We start from the raw sequence: 18,800 nt of genomic DNA, 5'->3' as shown, positions 1-18,800 counted from the left end.
GAGTTATCTTCATTGGTGGCTCAGTGCGCCCTTCACCCAGTATTAAAAACATTAGTGGCGCAGTGCACCCCCCAACGCCAGTATTAAAATCATTGATGGCAGTGGCCACAGGGTCCCCTCCCCTCCTCTTCATTGGTGGCAGTGGCAGCTTCTGATCAGAGCCCCAAAAGTGTAAGCCTGGGGTTCTGATCGGTTACCATGGCAGACAGGATGCTACTGAAGCCCTGGCTGCCATGGTAAGCTCCCTGCTGCTGTGTGTACTATGCACAGGGAAGCAGGTACAGTGTGAAGTCCTGTTCACCCTAATAGAGCTCTATTAGGGTGAATAGGACAAGGTATTAAAAAATCCCAGGTTCTAGCCCCTAAGGGGGAAATTGTTATTAAAAAAAAATAAAAAATAAACGTAAAAAAAACACACCAAAAGATTAAAGTATAAATACAGTGTGTGTATATATGTATGTATATATATATATATATATATATATATATGCGCATCTCTTCATTTAACAGATTTGTGTAGGATGAAAATGCACAGAATATCGGTATAAATTATCGGCTATCTGACTGAAAGTCATGGCGCACGTGAGTATAATGCTGCTCACTAACATACCATGGCAGCCAGGACTTCAGTAGCGTCCTGGCTGCCATGGTAACCGATCGGAGCCCCAGCATTACACTGCTGGGACTCCGATCGGAACTGACCACTGCCACCAATGATGGGGGGGACCCTGTGGCCACTGCCACCAATGATTAATACTGCGGGGGGGGGGGGAGGCGCACTGCCCAATGCCACCAATGCAGAGACTGAACAGTACCGGCACCCGACCTCTGACAGGACGCTGTGATCCGCGCAATTATCCCCTCAGGTGCCACACCTGAGGGGTTAATTGTGCGGATCACAGCGTCCTCTCAGAGGTCGGGTGCCGGGAATGCCAGTCACAGAATTCCTTCCCCCACGCTGAACTGCTGAGAGGGCCGCTGCAAGCGGCCAGCAGGTATCGGCACTGGTATCAGGGACATTTGCAGGAGTACAAGTACTCTGCAAATGTCCAGTATCAGTCCCGTTACCGATAATGGTATCGGAACATCCCTACCGGTAATGTGTCAGCTCCAGGCACCGACCCTGGACACAGTAGAAGTGTCGGATGGGGGTAGTTAGGGTTACGTGAGGCTGGGGCGCCAGTGGCAGACTGGGCATGCGCTGCGAGGATGAGGAAAAGCAGATCTACTTAAAGACATATATTAGGAAAAGTACTTTTTTCCTGCCTCCCACACAGTAGTAGAAAATACATGCAGAGTGGTCAACCCCTTTAACTATAAGGGTCCATACACACGTCCGCAGAATGGGTCTGCATCTATTCCACAAATTGCGCAACGGGTGCGGACCCATTCATTCTCTATGGGGCAAAAATGGATGCCGACAGCACAGTGTGCTGTCCGCATCAGCATTTCCGGAGCGCGCCCCGGTTCTTCCTGTCTGCGGCTCAGGAAAAAAATAGAACATGTCCTATTCTTGTCCGCAATTGGGGACAAGAATAGGCAGTTCTATGGGGGAGCCAGCTGGGTGTATTGCGGATCCGCAATACACTACGGACGTGTGAATGGACCCTAATGGGGACCCTGGGAGATCCGGATGCAACCTGGCAAGTATGCCGAGAACCGGCCAAACGAAAATAGTTTTTTTATCAAGCCGATTCTCTCCATTTTTGCTGGGTTGTGGACAGATCTCCACCAGTCCAAATTATAGTTTATGGGCCTGGACATAGACTGATATTATGCGCTAGTGTGATACTCAAGCAATTATTGGTAATGTTTGGCTCCTTCCTGATAATTGCCTGATATTATCAGTCTGTGTAAAAGGAGAAGAATTGCCTGTGTTCACCATATGTACACTAAGGTAGACATCAATCAGCTAGTCTGCAGAGGGAAAAAACTGTTAAATGCCAGAAGTCATACAGTGGCCAGTTAGCGTTAATCGTCATGTACACGATAGCTTATTCTCAAACTTACCCTGCATAACATTTATATGTCACTCTGGAACCGAACAAAAACCCATCTGTTGCCTCGAAGTCTCCATTTTCTATATCTCCAGGATTCCCACATGATCTGCCTGCCAGGACAAACAAGAAAGAAAAGGAAAAAGGAGAAAGAAATGGCAGGCAGATAGGAAGGTAAGAAAGCACAAAAGAAAGAGCATGAAAAAAAAAAAAAAAGGAAGAAGAAATGACGAACAAAAGAAAGCACCAAAAAGTGAAAGAAGAAAAAAATAAAATAAATAAAATAAAAACGGACAAATACAGTCTAGGTTAGCAAAATAAAAATATATAGTGCAGAATTCGACTGTATAATGAGTGATCCAAACATTTTGGTGACAGGTGTCATTCAAAGTGAGTCTAACAGCAGTTTTGACCATGCTAAACTGCTGAAAGCACTAGGTAGGGCTAAGGAGAGCAGTACAAACTAACCTTGTGTAGAACTTTTCTCATCAGGAGTAGAATAAATAAGTTTTTTTTTTGTTTTTTTGCCAGATTCTCATCTTTCAAGTGCCCAGGGCAGGGCTTCACTGTGAAGTGCATTCTGCATTGAGATGCTTCACGACCTCCTCCCCCTCTGGTTTGAGTTACAGCTGTAGCGGTTTCCTGACTGGAAGCTTGAGCTGTCCCTTAGAGCGTGGCGGTGCTGTGAAGTAGTTGAATGCAGAGAGCACTTCACTGTGATACCCCTTTCTAATTCTACTACTTTTGATTAGAAAAGCGCTACAAAAGGTAAGTTTGCATTGCTCTCCACAGCTACAACCTTGTGTCGGTGGTCAGCAGTTTAGCATTGACAAAACTGCTGACAGACTCCCTTTAAATGTTTTATGAACGTCAATAAAAAGATTCTATGCCATCAATGTTTATTGTTAGACTCCCTATAATGGGATTTTCTATCACCAATGACCTCCCTTATCCAACTATTTGCATAGACCAAATCTGTAGTTCACTTGATTAAAGCACCGTTTTTCTTTCATTGGTCCGAGGCTCTGTTACCAAGTTATGAAAGGTTTGATACCTTTTCCTAATATACAAGTTAGGCGTTTGGTGCAATAAGGGAGTTACTATTGCCCTCATTTCACTCAAGCACTGCCCCTTTCTGTGTCCAGGCCCTTGCCGCTTTACCATTGACCGGACCGGTAAATCAAAGCAGCAAGGGAGGGGCTGGCCACAGAAATCATGGGAGCTTGGGTGCAATGAGTGCAACGGTGATGCCCTATTTGCACCAAACTCCTAATAGTACTTTCAAAAGTATCATAACTCAGGGATGGAGATGCGGATCAGCAAAAGAAAAAGAGCGCTTCAATCTAGTGAACTGCAGGTCTGTGTCTATGCAAACAGTGGGATAGGGAGGTCGCTGATCACAGAGTCCCTTTAAGTTAAAACCATGGCATTGGGTAATCTTACAGCCCGACAGGAACGACTGATAGCTCCTGACAGGTACAGCACTAATAAAGCATTCTCCAGTAAATGTAATGATACAAAAAGGGCTGTCAGGGATGGATGCAAAAATCCTGTTTGTCAAATAAGATTTTCTGAAAATTCGGCCTTTCTAGCCCTTTTCAAAAGTATTATTTCCAAGACTGGACAAATCTAAAGCGAGTCTAACAGACTCAGGATGCAGCAATGATACATGTAGGGATAAGTCCAATAATCTGGTTGGGGGGTTCCCTGAGATGACAGCAGATCTCCCAGTGATCACAGCAGCCTTCCACCACAGTGGTCACAACGGACCCCCTCCTCCACAGCAGTTTACATGCCGACTACTCAAACAGTGTTCATATTTGCCTGAATTCTTTATGCCATCCACATCTTTTGCAGCAACATTGAAGTGAATGGGTCAGTATCCGATCCGCAAAAAATGCTGCTCGGATGCAGACGCAAACAATGGGCGTGTGCATAAGCCCTGATGGAAAGATTCCTTAAAGAGGCTATACATGGCTGCTTAAAAGGGGATGTCCAATATCGACCATCTGTGGATCAGAATTACGGAAGCATTCGAGGGACTGGCACTCCGCTGTTGCCATAACTTTCATAGCAGAGTTTCTGTAACTCGGGAACTTTTTGCAGAGATTCATTGCACTACTATAGGCGTTATGGAAACAGCAAAGCATCAGCTATTGGCTGTTTTTGTAACCCTGCCTTCCTGGGCTGGCACATACAGTGTGGTATTCCCATTTTGGCCGTGAAATGCCATGATGGAACAATCCCTTTAAAACCAGAAGCAGCACCACATCTGTCCATGGGATGGCCCTGGTATTACACTTCAGCTCCAGTGACGTAAATGTAGTTGAGCTTCAACAGTGCACACAACCAGGGGACATGGCTGGTGCTGTTAGGGGAGGTAAGTGGCCTTCATTTTTCTAATCCTGGACCACCCTTTTTAAAAGGTAATGTGTCATTAGAAAAAGACCTATTGTTTAAATCACATTAGGTTAAACATATTTTTTTCAATTATCCATATAACACTATATTTAAAAAATATATATAATTCTACAATTTTCGCACTGGCCACTAGGTCTAACAATAGGCCGCGATTTCCTGTTCTGTGCGGTAACTTTTCAATAACTGTTCTCATTATCAGCACAGGAAGAATTACAAAAGGCAAGTATCACCTTTATATAGGCAACACAGGAGGAGGCATACAAGGTACAGAGCAGGGGGCGGTAAACAAGGTACAGCGCGGGGGGGGGGGCATATGCCGTGGGTTACATCGCAGCTCTCAGCTGCTGGGGATACAAGGCAATAGCCCGGGCTCTCTCTGTTGATAATTCGGGCGTCCCGGCACTGCAGCGCCCGCCATACCCGGCGTATAAGACGACCCCCGACTTTTGAGAAGATTTTCATGTGTTAAAAAGTAGTCTTATACGCAGGAATATACAGTACTTTTGCTTAAAAGGAACCTGTCACCTCTACTATGCTACCCTCACTGAGCACTTCTAAATGTTCATAGTGTTGTCCTAAACATATAAATTACACTTTTAAATTTCATTTGCAGACAAATTCAATAAGTATTTTTGTACTTCCCGCCTTTTATGCAAATGAACATAAGAGTCATATCTTACTTGTGTGACCAGAGAAGAGTCATATTTTCAAGCTCTGACTCATCCCAGGTTAATTTGCATATGTATCAAATCAGTTTTTTACACAATAAAAGCACACAGAGCTATGGGGACTGGATATTGCGGATGTGCTAGCAGCCATCTAGCAACCCATGTCCTCAACTCTATACCCAAAATCCAGATGACAGGTTCCCTTTAAAATCCCAAGAGATAAGCATACTTAGACCTCCCTATCTGGAGCAAAAAATCATTCCACATTTTCTCAGAATTCTCAGAATTCAGTGTTTGGCCTATACACTGGTGGTCTGGCCAAAGCAGTAATATGTTGGCGTGCATGTGCAATACATATTTTAACTACTATTTATTCCCAATATCTGGGTCCCGCAAGAACCAAGGAGTTCTGTGACAAGTGTTTCCCTTCTAAATTTCGGCAATGTAATAAGACCAAGAAATAAAAAGATCATGTACTTACGCTCGCAGAATACACTTGGCTCAGACCATGTATAGTTATCAAGGCAGGTAACAGAATTGATTGTCTGAGCAACACGCCTATAACCATCTCTACAATCATATCTCACGATTGTACCAGGAGAAAAGATATCTTTCTCAAGATCGCTGTCCCTTGGCACTGCATACTGGAGTCTGTTAGGAACACCACAGGCTCCTAGTAAAAAGAGAAAGTACAAATTAATACAGTAAGTCGAACATAAAAAAAAAAAAAATACTAAAAATAAGTTGTAAAAGACTAGAAAAACATGGCTGCCTTATTCCAAAAACTGGAATTCACTTCACTGGAGCCAAGTTGCCATACCAGATACAATTCCTGGACAGATGCAGCACTTTTTCTCAAAGGAAGCAGCCATGTTTTTCTAATTATTCTGGGCAATCCCTTTAAACTATGCTATACTAGCCACTGGTATTATGGTATTATTTATGCACCTATTCTTGGAATGTGACTGCACTAGAAAGCATGAAAGTTATTAACCCCTTAAAGGGATTGTCCAGGTTCAGAGATAACCCCAGACATACCCATATTTTCACCCAGACAGCCCCACCAAGATGAGCATCGGAGCATTTCATGCTCCCATGCTCTCCCTTGACCTGCGCTGGATCGCGCAGGGCAAGGGCTTGTTTTTTTTTACCTAGGCACACTGCTAGGCAGAGGCTACCGCCCAGCAATGTGTTCATTGACGTCACCAGATCTGTGGGTCTCTTGGTAGGGGCTGCCTGGGTAAAAAATTTCTAGGTCCTCTTTGAAGAGAATGTGGTTTACGGAAGTGGAGGGGTCAAGGTCAGTAACTTTAGGGTGTAGCGTAGGGGGAGAAGAGTTTTGGTCAGCTCTTGTTACCCTTACTGTGTTCTCTGCTGACCATTGTAACAACCAGCAATGGCGCATGTGGTCAGCTCATTAAATTTACCTCTCCAAATAAACGTGTCTCCTGTCATTGCTCTGTTGTGCCCCGATAGATTTTTAAACACTTCCCATCCAGGCCATTTGCCCCCTTCCTGACCAGGCCTAATTTTGCTAATCTGACATATCTCACTTTATGTGGTAGTAACTTTGGAATGCTTTTACTTATCCAAGTCATTCAGAGATTGTTTTCTCATGACACATTGTACTTCATGCTAGTCATAAATGAGTCAATATATTTCACCTTTATTTATGAAAAAATCCCAAAATTTACCAAAAATTTTGAAAAATTCACAATTTTCTAAATTTCTATTTCTCTGCTTTTAAAACAGAAAGTGATACCTCATAAAATATTTATTACTTAACATTCCCCATATGTCTACTTTATGTTGGCACCATTTTAGAAATGTAATTTTATTTTTTGGGGGACGTTAGAAGGCTTAGAAGCAATTCTTAAAATTTTTAAGAAAATTGATAAAAAACACACTTTTTAAGGACCAGTTCAGGTCTGAAGTCACTTTGTGGGGGCTACATAGTGGATACCCCCATAAATGACCCCATTGTAGAAACTAAACCCCTTAAGTTACTTAAAAGCGATTTTACAAACTTTGTTAACCCTTTAGGCATTCCACAAGAATTATAGGAAAATGGAGATCAAATTTTTTAATTTCATTTTTTGGGCAGATTTTCCATTTTAATCCAATTTTTTCTTTAACACATCGATGGTTAACAGCCAAACACAAAACTCAATATTTATTACCCAGATTCTGCGGTTTACAAAAACACCCCACATGTGGTCATAAACTGCTGTATGGGCAGGGCGCAGAAGTAAAGGAGCGCCACATGGTTTTTAGATGCCATGTCCCATTTGAAGCCCCCCTGATGCACCCTTACAGTAGAAACTCCCAAGAAGTGACCTCATTCTGGAAAATAGGGGATAAGGTGCCAGTTTTATTGGTATTATTTTTGGGTACATATGATTTTTTGATCATTCATTATAACACTTTATGGGGCAAGGTGACAAAAAAAATTGGTTGTTTTAGCACAGTTTTTATTTATTTTTACAGCGTTCATCTGAGGGGTTCGGTCAAGTGACATTTTAATAGAGCAGATAGTTACGGACGTGGCGATACCTAATATGTATACTTTTTCTTATTTAAGTTTTACACAATAATAGCTGGCACCCGACCTCTATGATGATAGGGAGCTGCGATCAGTGGCAGTTAAACCCTCAGGTGCGGTTTTATTGGTACCATTTTGTGGGCCTTTTTGATCACTTGGTGTTGCACTTTTTTTGATGTAAGGTGCCAAAAATTGCTTTTTTTGACACAGTTTATTTTTTTTATGGTGTTTATCGGACTGGGTCGATCATGTGATTTATTTATAGAGCAGACCATCACGAACACGGCAATACCAAATCTGTCTATTTTATTTTTCCTATTTAAAAAAATAATAATTATTCCTTACATAGGGAATTATTTTTTTTACATGTGAAACCTTTTTTTTTATTTTTATTTTTCAACACTTTTACACTTTGCTTCCCCCATAAGGATATACAAGACCTCTGGGGGACATTTACTTCACTTTTTTAATTTTATTTTTTCACTGTTGATTTCTCCTGTAACTGGGGCTGACACAGTAGCCCCAGTTACAAAAGAAATGCACCCCCCAGAGAGGCTGTACAGCGCAATACAGCGCTGTACAGCCTCAGTGCAGGGCTGATCGAGATCTCTGAAAGACCTCACAGCTCCTGCACTCTCCGGTCCCGGCGATCACATGACCGCCGGGCCGGAACAGGAAGCGCATAGCGCTTCCTGCTCTGTATGCACAGCGCTCAGTGAGTGCTGTGTATACAGCGATCTAGAAGGCAGGGACACCTGGGCACTGTCCCTGCCTTCTCTAAGGGTTGCCCTGCTGTCACTGACAGCGGGCAACCCATTCAGCAGCTGCACGATTAGCGTGCAGCTGCGATCTCTAAAAGGACGTTTTAAAACGTCCATTAGGAGATAGACAACCACCTCCCGGACGTTTATATTCAATGGGCGGACGGGAGGTGGTTAAGTATTTGTCTATGATACACACACAACTCTGCTATAAACACACAGCACTGCCATAGACAGATACAGCTCTGCTATACATATACAGCCCTGCTACACATACAATCAACTCTGCTACATCCATACAGCTCTGTTGTGTGTGTGTGTGATTGATATATATATATAGATATAGATATATATATATATATATATATATATATATATATATATATATATATATATATATATATAATGTAACGCAGCACTCCTTGGATAAAAAGTGAAAAGAATACGATATTTATTCAACACATGTTGATACAGGTAACGTTTCAGCTCTCACAGAGCCATTATCATAATAAGGAAATAATATACAAGGTGGGCTCTAATATACAGTGAGGAACCAGACAAGCATTTTTTGGATCAAAATTGTAAATGTAATAATGCAAATCTATACTTCAGATCAAAAAGAGTGACATTTAAGGAGCAAACAGACTTGAGGGATTTGAGCCAAAAAGAGGGACTGTCCCTCCAAAAGAGGGACAATTGGGAGGTCTGCACACACATTTATCTTTAGTAAAAACTCACATTTCCCTGCACTAGTCCAAGCTGTATAGTTCTTTTGTTCAGGCTCCTCCTGTTAATGACACCAAAAGTCCTTAAAGGAGTTGTCTCACTTCAGCAAATGGCATTTATAATGTAGAGAAAGTAAATACAAGGCACTTACTAATGTATTGTGACTGTCCATATTGCTTCCTTTGCTGGCTATAGGGTTGTACTGGGTATCGAATTATCGATACCCAATCGATACTTTTGTACCTGTACCGAGTCGATACCGGGATTTGCCATTTACCAATACTAGGCTGCGCAGCCTAGTATCAGAGAATATGGAGTGCGCTGCTCTCAGTGTGCACTATGTTCCCTCAGCAGCACAGGGGAGAAGGAGTCACTCTCCACCTCCCCCCTGTGTCACTGCTGCCGATGCACCAATGACAGGAGAGAGGGGAGGGGCTGTGGCCACTGCTCCACCAATGAAAATAGGTAACTCATTAATACAATGCCGCACCTGAGTGTTTAACCGCCACTGATCGCAGCTCCCTATCATACAGGTCGGGTGCCAGCTATGTTTCTGCCGCTGCACCCGCCTCCTGTATTTGTATTAATGGTTTAAAAACATTGGTGGTGTGGTGCAGTGCAACCCCCGCCCCCCCCCCCAGTATTAAATTATTGGTGGCAGTGGCCAGAGGGTCCCCTCCCCTCTTCATTGGGGGTGCAGTTGCAGTTGTGATCGGAGCCCCAGCAGTGTAATCCTGGGGCCCCGATCGATTACCATGGCAGCCAGGTTGGCTGCTGAAGCCTTGGTTGCCATGTTAAGTTGACTGCTGCTGTGTGCACAAAGCACAAGACAGCAGGGAGAAAGTAAAGTCCTATTCACCCTAATAGATCTGTATTAGGGTGAATAGGACAAGGGATGAAAAGATCCCAGGTTCTAGCCCCTAATGGAGGAAATAGTTATTAAATAAAAAGTTTTAAAGAAAAAGAAAATAAAAAAAAAGTTTAAAGTATAAATCCCCCCTTTCCCAGTTTTACATCTAAAATATATATAAACAATAAACATACATATTACATATCGCCACGTCCGAAAAAGTTCAAACTATTAAAAGATATCTCCTATACGGTGAACGCCGTAACAGAAAAAAAATTTTTTGTAAAAACTGTGCGATTCGCAATTTCTTTTTAGACACCTTGTCTTCCCCCAAAAAATAGGATAGGACTGTTCTATTATGGGCCGGATGTTCCATAAGATGCGTAATACACACATTTTTTTGAGGCGTTTTATTTTTTTCATGTGGTATCGAGTATCGCAATACTTTTGTATGGTATCGAAATCGAATCAAAATTTTGGCATCGTGACAACCCTAGCTGGCTAGATTCATTTTTCCCTCACATTATAAACTGCATGTTTCCATGGTTACGACCACCCTGCAATCCAGCAGCAATGGTCATGATTGCACACTACAAAAAAAAAGTGCTGGACTATGTGCACTCCCACAATCCTTGCCCCCAGACATACCTGTGCTTTTTCCTCGACAGTCAACTCCTCAGGGCTGACTGTGGGTTACTCCCTTAGGCCTATTGCACACGACCGTATGGCTTTTTCAGTGTTTTGCGATCCGTTTTTCACGGATCCGTTGTTCGGTTTTTTGTTTCCGTTGTGTTTCCGTTTCTGTTCCGTTTTTCCGTTCCGTTTTTCCGTATGGCATATACAGTATACAGTAATTACATAGATAAAATTGGGCTGGGCATAACATTTTCAATAGATGGTTCAGCAAAAAACGGAACGGAAACGGAAGACATACGGATGCATTTCCGTATGTGTTCCGTTTTTTTGCGGACCCATTGACTTGAATGGAGCCACGGACTGTGATTTGCGGGCAATAATAGGACATGTTCTATGTTAAAACGGAACGGAAAAACGGAAAAACGGAAACGGAATGCATACGGAGTACATTCCGTTTTTTTTGCGGACCCATTGAAATCAATGGTTCCGTATACGGACCGCAAAAAACGGCCAGTAAACGGGAAAAAAAAACGGCCGTGTGAAAGAGGCCCTAGGCCTCTTTCACACGAACGTATGTCCCCCGTGGTCGTGCTGCAAACCGCAATGCACGGACACCAACCGTGGGCCAGGCGCATGCAGATCACAACCCCTTCAACTTGAATGGGTTCCGCGATCCCTCCGATTTTATCTTTCTATCTTCTTGCGGAATGGAAGAACGGAACGGAACCCCACAGAAGCATAGTGGTTCCGTTCCATACTGCATCTCCAGATTTGCGGACCCATTCAAGTTAATGGGTCCGCACCCGTGATGCAAATTGTAAAAGGCTGGTGCCCCGTTTATTGCGGACCCGCCGTATCTGGGCCGCAATACAGGCACGGGGGACACACAGTAGTATGCAAGAGGCCTTAGTCTACGATCAGGTCACTGAGAAACCTGGTGACCCGATCGTGGGGTGGGGGGAATCTCCTTTGATCATTCCTTAGTATGGACCATAGCATGATCAAAGGGTTAAAAGACAGTGTCGGAGCTTTCTCCGACCCTAGCTGTGAAGTGGAGCCTGAGCTAAGAACCTTCTTAAATATGTCCCAGTCAGTAATGAAAATATAGTACCAAAAAGGTCTATGGGGAAGTTAGAACACACAGGGGGGAAAAAAGGCAATCCGATTAAGGGGTCTCTTTCCCTAGGAACACCCTATCAACCCTAATGCCCGGAGGTGTCTCCTGAACGTGGAGACCCTCCGTCCTTGTACCTATCCCCATAGTACCCTAAAAAAAAAATCCCTAATGAACATGTTTCCCTAATACTTCAACGCGTTTTCCCCCTACCGGGTTCTTCAGGGGGTCCGTATGGAGAAACGCCACGGTGGGCCATACAAAAATTAATAAATAGGGTATAGATAACATAAAAAAATAAATGATAAATGAGCAGCTCACTACACAGATTGATGCAGGGGGAAATATACACAGTATATCAGGCCAACATCTTTAAGATATAAAGGACCAAGTCAACCTAAAACCAAAGATCAAAACACAGTCTAAATAGACGATACAGGTGCGGTGGCATCAAAGATCGATGCTACAGTTCTATTACTCACATGTACTGGCCCCCAGTGTGTAGATAGCCGCATCAGCGGTACAAAATGGTGCAGGCAAATATGATAGAAAATCCCCTGTTTAAATAGGGAGCCGCCGTTTAACTTCCTCCCGCCGGGAAACCTACATCCGGCTAGGAGACTTCAATGGGAACGCATACTGTGGCGCTCAATCTCCACTTCCGGTCGCGGAACGCATGCGGTGGAATGCATTGCGCACTTCTGGTCAGGATTGTGGCTCTCCTCTGCCAGCTAGTAAATACTAGCAGCCCTACGTCTCAGCTGGGCTATCATAGGTTCAGCATGCATGTAAAGAGGGAGGGGGAACCTATAAAAAGCACATTCAGGCTGGGATATAATGTATATCCCAAAAAAATTAAAAATACAAATTCGGACATATATCTGTACCGAAAAATATCCCAAATAAGAGATTATAAATGTGCTTAAACAATCCCCGCACCCTAGATTTATGTATACTGACCTAAAAAAAAATTAAAAAAAATTTGTGGATTTGGGAGGAAAAAAAACAAGAAACACAACCAATAATCATGTGGCAAAGTCTATGCCGCAGACTGTATATTCGGATGCTTCTGCCATCACTGCCTAGTTTCAGACACCTTGATAATACTATCAGAAGCTGAAGTAGAGAAATTGCAAAGGAAGATCCTAGAAATTAATACCATCATAGGAAACAACTAAACGTTAAAGGGGTATTCCCATCTTCACTTTTCATACTTGTCTTCGTTGAGTGCGACAATCACTTCCTGGATTCCTCTCCCGGCCGGGCCGCGCTTGCGCAGAAGATTTTTTCCCGGCAGGGCCGCGCAATGTCCTGAACGCGCACGCCACCACGCATGCGCCATGGTGATTTATTCCTGGCCCGTATAGTACAGAGCCGGCGTGCGCGTTCGCGGCTCTGTACTATACTGGCCAGGAAGAAGTCATCATGGCGCATGCGCGCCGGCGTGCGCGTTCAGGACATTGCACGGCCCGGAGAAAATCTTCAGTCTTCTGCGCAAGCGCGGCCCCGCGGTAATTCGACAGGAAAGGTGGCCGTAACCAGGGGAGACTAAAAGACAACGATCAGGTAAGAGGGGACTTATTTTCTCAAAAAGGGTGGTAATTGGGTAATTAAATGTATGTACAAAAATGATCACTGCCAAATCATTAACAGATTTAAAGAGGACCTATCATCTAGCAAAACATTGTGAACTAAGTGTCATGATCTGTACAGCAGCGCCCAGGGATCCCACTGCACTTACTATTATCCCTGGGCGCCGCTCAGTTCTCCTGCTATGCCCTCCGGTATGTTCGGTCACTTGGTTATAGTAGGAGGAGACTGCCCTTGTTCTCCTGGGCGTCTCCTTCTCCCAAGCTGTAGCACTGCGATTGGCCAGCGCTACAGCCTAGGAGAAGGAGACGCCCAGGAGAACAAGGGCAGTCTCCTCCTATCATAACCAAGTGGCTGAACATACCGAAGGGCATAGCAGGAGAACGGAGCGGCGCCCAGGGATAATAGTAAGTGCAGTGAGATCCCTGGGCACCGCTGTACAGATCATGACGCTTAGTTCACAATGTTTTGCCAGATGAAAGGTCCTCTTTAACAGTGATCATTGTGATGGGAATACCCCTTTAATCTCTCATTTAAACCACTGGGAGACTAAGACCGGAACTTGTAAATCCATTCTGTTTCTTTTCGAAGAATTTTCTTATCCCAGTCACCTTTTCTTGGTAACTGAGGGATTATTTCAAGGATCGAGAAACGTAGCACCCGAGGATCACCCATATGTTTCTCAATTACATGGTTAGCCACAGGAGTGACATTTTTCTTATGGATATTATTTTTTATGTTCACATATCCTCCTTCTAAGCTCTCTCACTGTCTTACCAATGTAGTCTTTAGGACATGGGCATTGACAGATGTAAACCACGACCCTGGTTTTACAAATCACAAATCCCCTAACTGGAAAACATTGTTTAGTGACAGGATTTTTGATGTAGAGATGTTTTCACACGCTTTACATGTCCCACAACGGAACAATCCTGTTGGTTTCCGATCTAGCCACGTGCCTGTATAATGACCGTGTACCAGTTGATCTCTAAGGCTTCTGCCTTTTAAATACGTAATATCGGGGTGGATAGTGACTACATTAGATAAAATCGAGATCTATTTGCAGAATAGGCCAATATTTCTTTAGTATAGTTCTAATTTCCTCATTGGCCCCATCATAGGTGGAAATTAAACGAATCGGAGCTTGTGACTCAACTGAGGAATTTTTAGGAGTAAGAAGGTCTTGTTCTCTCCTGTACTCTTACTTCTCTATACACTTTTCTCAAGATGGTGTCTGAATATCTCCTATCCCGAAGTCTATTATAAAGTTGTTTTTTTTAAGGATTATAATTAAGAAATGTGCACCAGAATGCTGCCTGTAGATGAAAATAAAAGCACATTCAGACTAGGAGTTTCTACACCTCCAAAAAATACAAACTACAAATTGGCGTGGTATTAAAAAGCAGGAAGTGCTCAACCCCATATGCAGTGGCGCATCTATACCGGGGGGGCAGATCCCGAGCTACTTGAGAAACCTTGGCGCGGTGCTCGGGCTCAGACATGTCCTCACGTAGGACATGTTGGCTAATCTCTCAATTTTAACATCAGTTTGAGGGCTTAGTAAGACCGCAGAGTGCACCTGTCTTTGTTTTTGTTATATCAGAATATGGAGACCCTAAAACATCATTTTTTTTTGTTTTAAAAAAAGCTGTTATTGTGTAAAACTTACATAAATAAATAAAAAAGTATACATATTAGGTATCGCCGCGTCCGTATCGACCGCCTCTATAAAAATATCACATGACCTAACCCCTCAGGTGAATATCCCAAAAAAAAAAAAAAAAAAGAATGTAAAAAAAGCAATTTTTTTATCACCTTACATCACTAAAAGTGTAATAGCAAGCGATCAAAAAGTCCTATGCACCCCAAAATAGTGACAATCAAACCGTCATCTCATCCCGCAAAAATCATACCCTACCAAAGATAATCGCCCAGAAAACTGAAAAAAAAACTATGGCTCTCAGAATATGGAGACACTAAAACATGATTTATTTTGTTTCAAAAATGAAGTCATTGTGTAAAACTTACATAAATAAAAAAAACAATACATATTAGGCATCGCCGCGTCCGTGACAACCTGGTCTATAAAAAAAATACCACATGAGCTAACCTGTCAGATGAATGTTATAAATAACAAAAATCAAAAACGCCAAAAAAGCTATTTCTTGTTACCTTGCCTCACAAAAAGTGTAATATAGAGCAACCAAAAATCATATGTACCCTAAAATAGTACCAACAAAACTGCCACCCTATCCCGTAGTTTCTAAAATTGGGTCACTTTTTGGAGTTTCTACTCTAGGGGTGCATCAGGGGGGCTTCAAATCGGACATGGTGTAAAAAAAAAAAAAACAGTCCAGCAAAATCTGCCTTCCAAAAACCGTATAGCATTCCTATCCTTCTGCGCCCTGCCGTGTGCCCATACAGCGGTTTACGACCACATATGGGGTGTTACTGTAAATTACAGAATCAGAGCCATAAATATTAAGTTTGGTTTGACTGTTAACTGGAAAAAAATTAAAATGGAAAATCTGCCAAAAAAGTGAAATTTTGAAATTGTATCTATTTTTCATTAATTCTTGTGGAACACCTAAAGGGTTAACAAAGTTTGTAAAATCAGTTTTGAATACCTTGAGGGGTGTAGTTTATAGAATGGGGTAATTTTTGGGTGGTTTCTATTACATAAGCCTCACAAAGTGACTTCAGATCTGAACTGGTCCTTGAATAGTGGGTTTTTGAAAATTTCTGAGAGATTTGCTTCTAAACTTCTAAGCCTTGTAACATCCCCAAAAAATAAAATGTCATTCTTAACCACTTAAGGACCACAGGTTTATACCCCCCTAAAGACCAGGCCCTTTTTTACAAATCGGCACTCCACAACTTTAGCGGTTTATTGCTCGGTCATGCAACTTACCACCCAAATGAATTTTACCTCCTTTTCTTCTCACTAATAGAGCTTTCATTTGGTCATATTTCATTGCTGCTGACATTTTTACTTTTTTTGTTATTAATCGAAATTTAACGATTTTTTTGCAAAAAAATGACATTTTTCACTTTCAGTTGTAAAATTTGGCAAAAAAAACGAGATCCATATATAAATTTTGCTCTAAATTTATTGTTCTACATGTCTTTGATAAAAAAAAAAATGTTTGGGTAAAAGTTATAGCGTTTACAAACTATGGTACAAAAATGTGAATTTCCGCTTTTTGAAGCAGCTCTGACTTTCTGAGCACCCCCTTTGCCAATTTTACATATAAAATATATAAACAATAAACATATCACATATTGCCACGTCTGAAACGTACAAACTATTAAAATATTTTAAAAAAAATCTCCTATGTGGTGAACGCCGTAACAAAATGTTTAATTTTTTTTAAAAATAGAACTGCACAGAATATCGGCATAAGTTATCGGCTATCGGCCTGAAAGTTCACAGGTTATCGGTATCGGTACTAAAAAAATAAAAAATAAAAATAAATAAAAAATCGATCCGATCCCTACTTTTTATATTGCATGCAATGTAGTGGGAAGCTGGAGAAAATGAGGATTACTTACCAGTAATTTGATTTTCCAGAGCCCATGACAGCACCACGAGGGAGAGAGGATCCGGTCCCCACAGACAGGAAACCTGCAGAATAAAAAGGGCGGACACTCTCCTCCCAATTCAATGTGATATCCAAGCATCGGAGGAAGTCCACCAACATAGTGTTAGATGATTAATCATAATTTTTTTATTTTTTTGATGCAACACCCGTGTGAGTATAAGAGAACCAACATAACCCAATAGGGAGGGAATATAAGGGTGTTGTCATGGGCTCTGGAAAATAAAATTACTGGTAAGAAATCATAATTTTTCCCTTCGCCCATGACAGCACCACAAGAGATTTACTAGAGGAAAAATCAGGGGGGGAGAGTGGAAAGAAGCACCTTTTCCCCAAAGGACGACCCAGCATGGGTATATGTAAAATGACACCCCAAAACACATACCCCAACTTCTCCTGAGTACGGCGATACCAGATGTGTGACACTTTTTTTGCAGCCTAGATGCGCAAAGGTGCCCAAATTCCTTTTAGGAGGGCATTTTTAGACATTTGGATACCAGACTTCTTCTCACGCTTTGGGGCCCCTAGAATGCCAGGGCAGTATAAATACCCCACATGTGACCCCATTTTGGAAAGAAGACACCCCAAGGTATTCAATGAGGGGCATATTGAGCCTGACAGGGGGGTGATCAATGACAGGGGGGTGATCAATGACAGGGGGGGTGATCAGGGAGTCTATATGGGGTGATCACCCCCCCTGTCATTGATCACCCCCCTATAAGGCTCCATTCAGATGTCCGTATGTGTTTTGCGGATCCGATCCATGTACCCGTGGATCCGTAAAAATCATACGGACATCTGAATGCAGCCTGACAGGGGGGGTGATCAATGACAGGGGGGTAATCAATGACAGGGGGGTGATCAGGGAGTCTATATGGGGTGATCACCACAGTCATTGATCACACCCCTGTAAGGCTCCATTCAGACGTCCATATGCGTTTTGCGGATCCGATCCATCTATCAGTGGATCCGTAAAAATCATGCGGACGTCTGAATGGAGCTTTACAGGGGGGTGATCAATGACAGGGGGGTGATCATTGATCACCCCCCTATAAGGCTCCATTCAGACGTCCGTGTGCGTTTTGCGGATCCGATCCATCTATCAGTGGATCCGTAAAAATCATGCGGACGTCTGAATGGAGCTTTACAGCGGTGTGATCAATGACAGGGGGGTAATCAATGACAGGGGGGTGATCAGGGAGTCTATATGGGGTGATCAGGGGCTAATAAGGGGTTAATAAGTGACGGGGGGGGGGGGTGTAGTGGTGCTTGGTGCTACTTTTCTGAGCTACCTGTGTCCTCTGGTGGTCGATCCAAACAAAGGGGACCACCAGAGGACCAGGTAGCAGGTGTATTAGACGCTGTTATCAAAACAGCGTCTGATATACCTTTCAGGGGTTAAAAAAAACACATCTCCAGCCTGCCAGCGAACGATCGCCGCTGGCAGGCTGGAGATTCACTCTCTTACCTTCCGTTCCTGTGAGCGCGCGCGCCTGTGTGCGCGCGTTCACAGGAAATCTCGGCTCACGCGAGATGACGCCAATTGGCATTAGCGTAGCCTGGGGGAGCCGCCGCAATGACGCCTTTCGGCGTTACAGTTGCGGCAAGAGGTTGAAATGATCCAAACATGAGGTAGACATATGGGGAATGTAAAGTAATAACTATTTTTGTAGGTATTACTATGTATTATAAAAGTAGAGAAATTGAAACTTGGAAATTTGCTAATTTTTCTACATTTTTGGCTAATTTGGTATTTTTTTTATAAATAAAAATGAATTTTTTTGACTCCATTTTACCAGTGTCGTGAAGTACAATATGTGACGAAAAAACAATCTCAGAATGGCCTGGATAAGTCAAAGCGTTTTAAAGTTATCACCACATAAAGTGACACTGGTC

The 18,800-nt window shown here is 42.7% G+C and overlaps 1 protein-coding gene across 2 annotated transcripts in view; it reads right to left on the bottom strand.

Moving 5' to 3' along the window:
* LOC120995071 (complement decay-accelerating factor-like) overlaps positions 1–18,800 on the bottom strand; it is a 172,584-nt gene that overhangs the window by 117,668 nt on the left and 36,116 nt on the right. For both annotated transcript variants that reach the window (XM_040424054.1, XM_040424055.1), the window contains exons 4-5: positions 5,568–5,759; positions 2,011–2,110 (exon numbers count right to left, since the gene is read on the bottom strand). In XM_040424054.1, the coding sequence (XP_040279988.1) occupies positions 2,011–2,110; positions 5,568–5,759 (292 nt within the window). The remainder of the gene's footprint in view (positions 1–2,010; positions 2,111–5,567; positions 5,760–18,800) is intronic.

Source organism: Bufo bufo, chromosome 3 (assembly GCF_905171765.1).
Source record: "Bufo bufo chromosome 3, aBufBuf1.1, whole genome shotgun sequence".
In the NCBI taxonomy this organism is placed as follows: domain Eukaryota; kingdom Metazoa; phylum Chordata; class Amphibia; order Anura; family Bufonidae; genus Bufo; species Bufo bufo.
The sequence above is the reverse complement of the archived record's forward strand: the minus strand, read 5'-3'. Positions and strand labels throughout refer to the sequence as shown.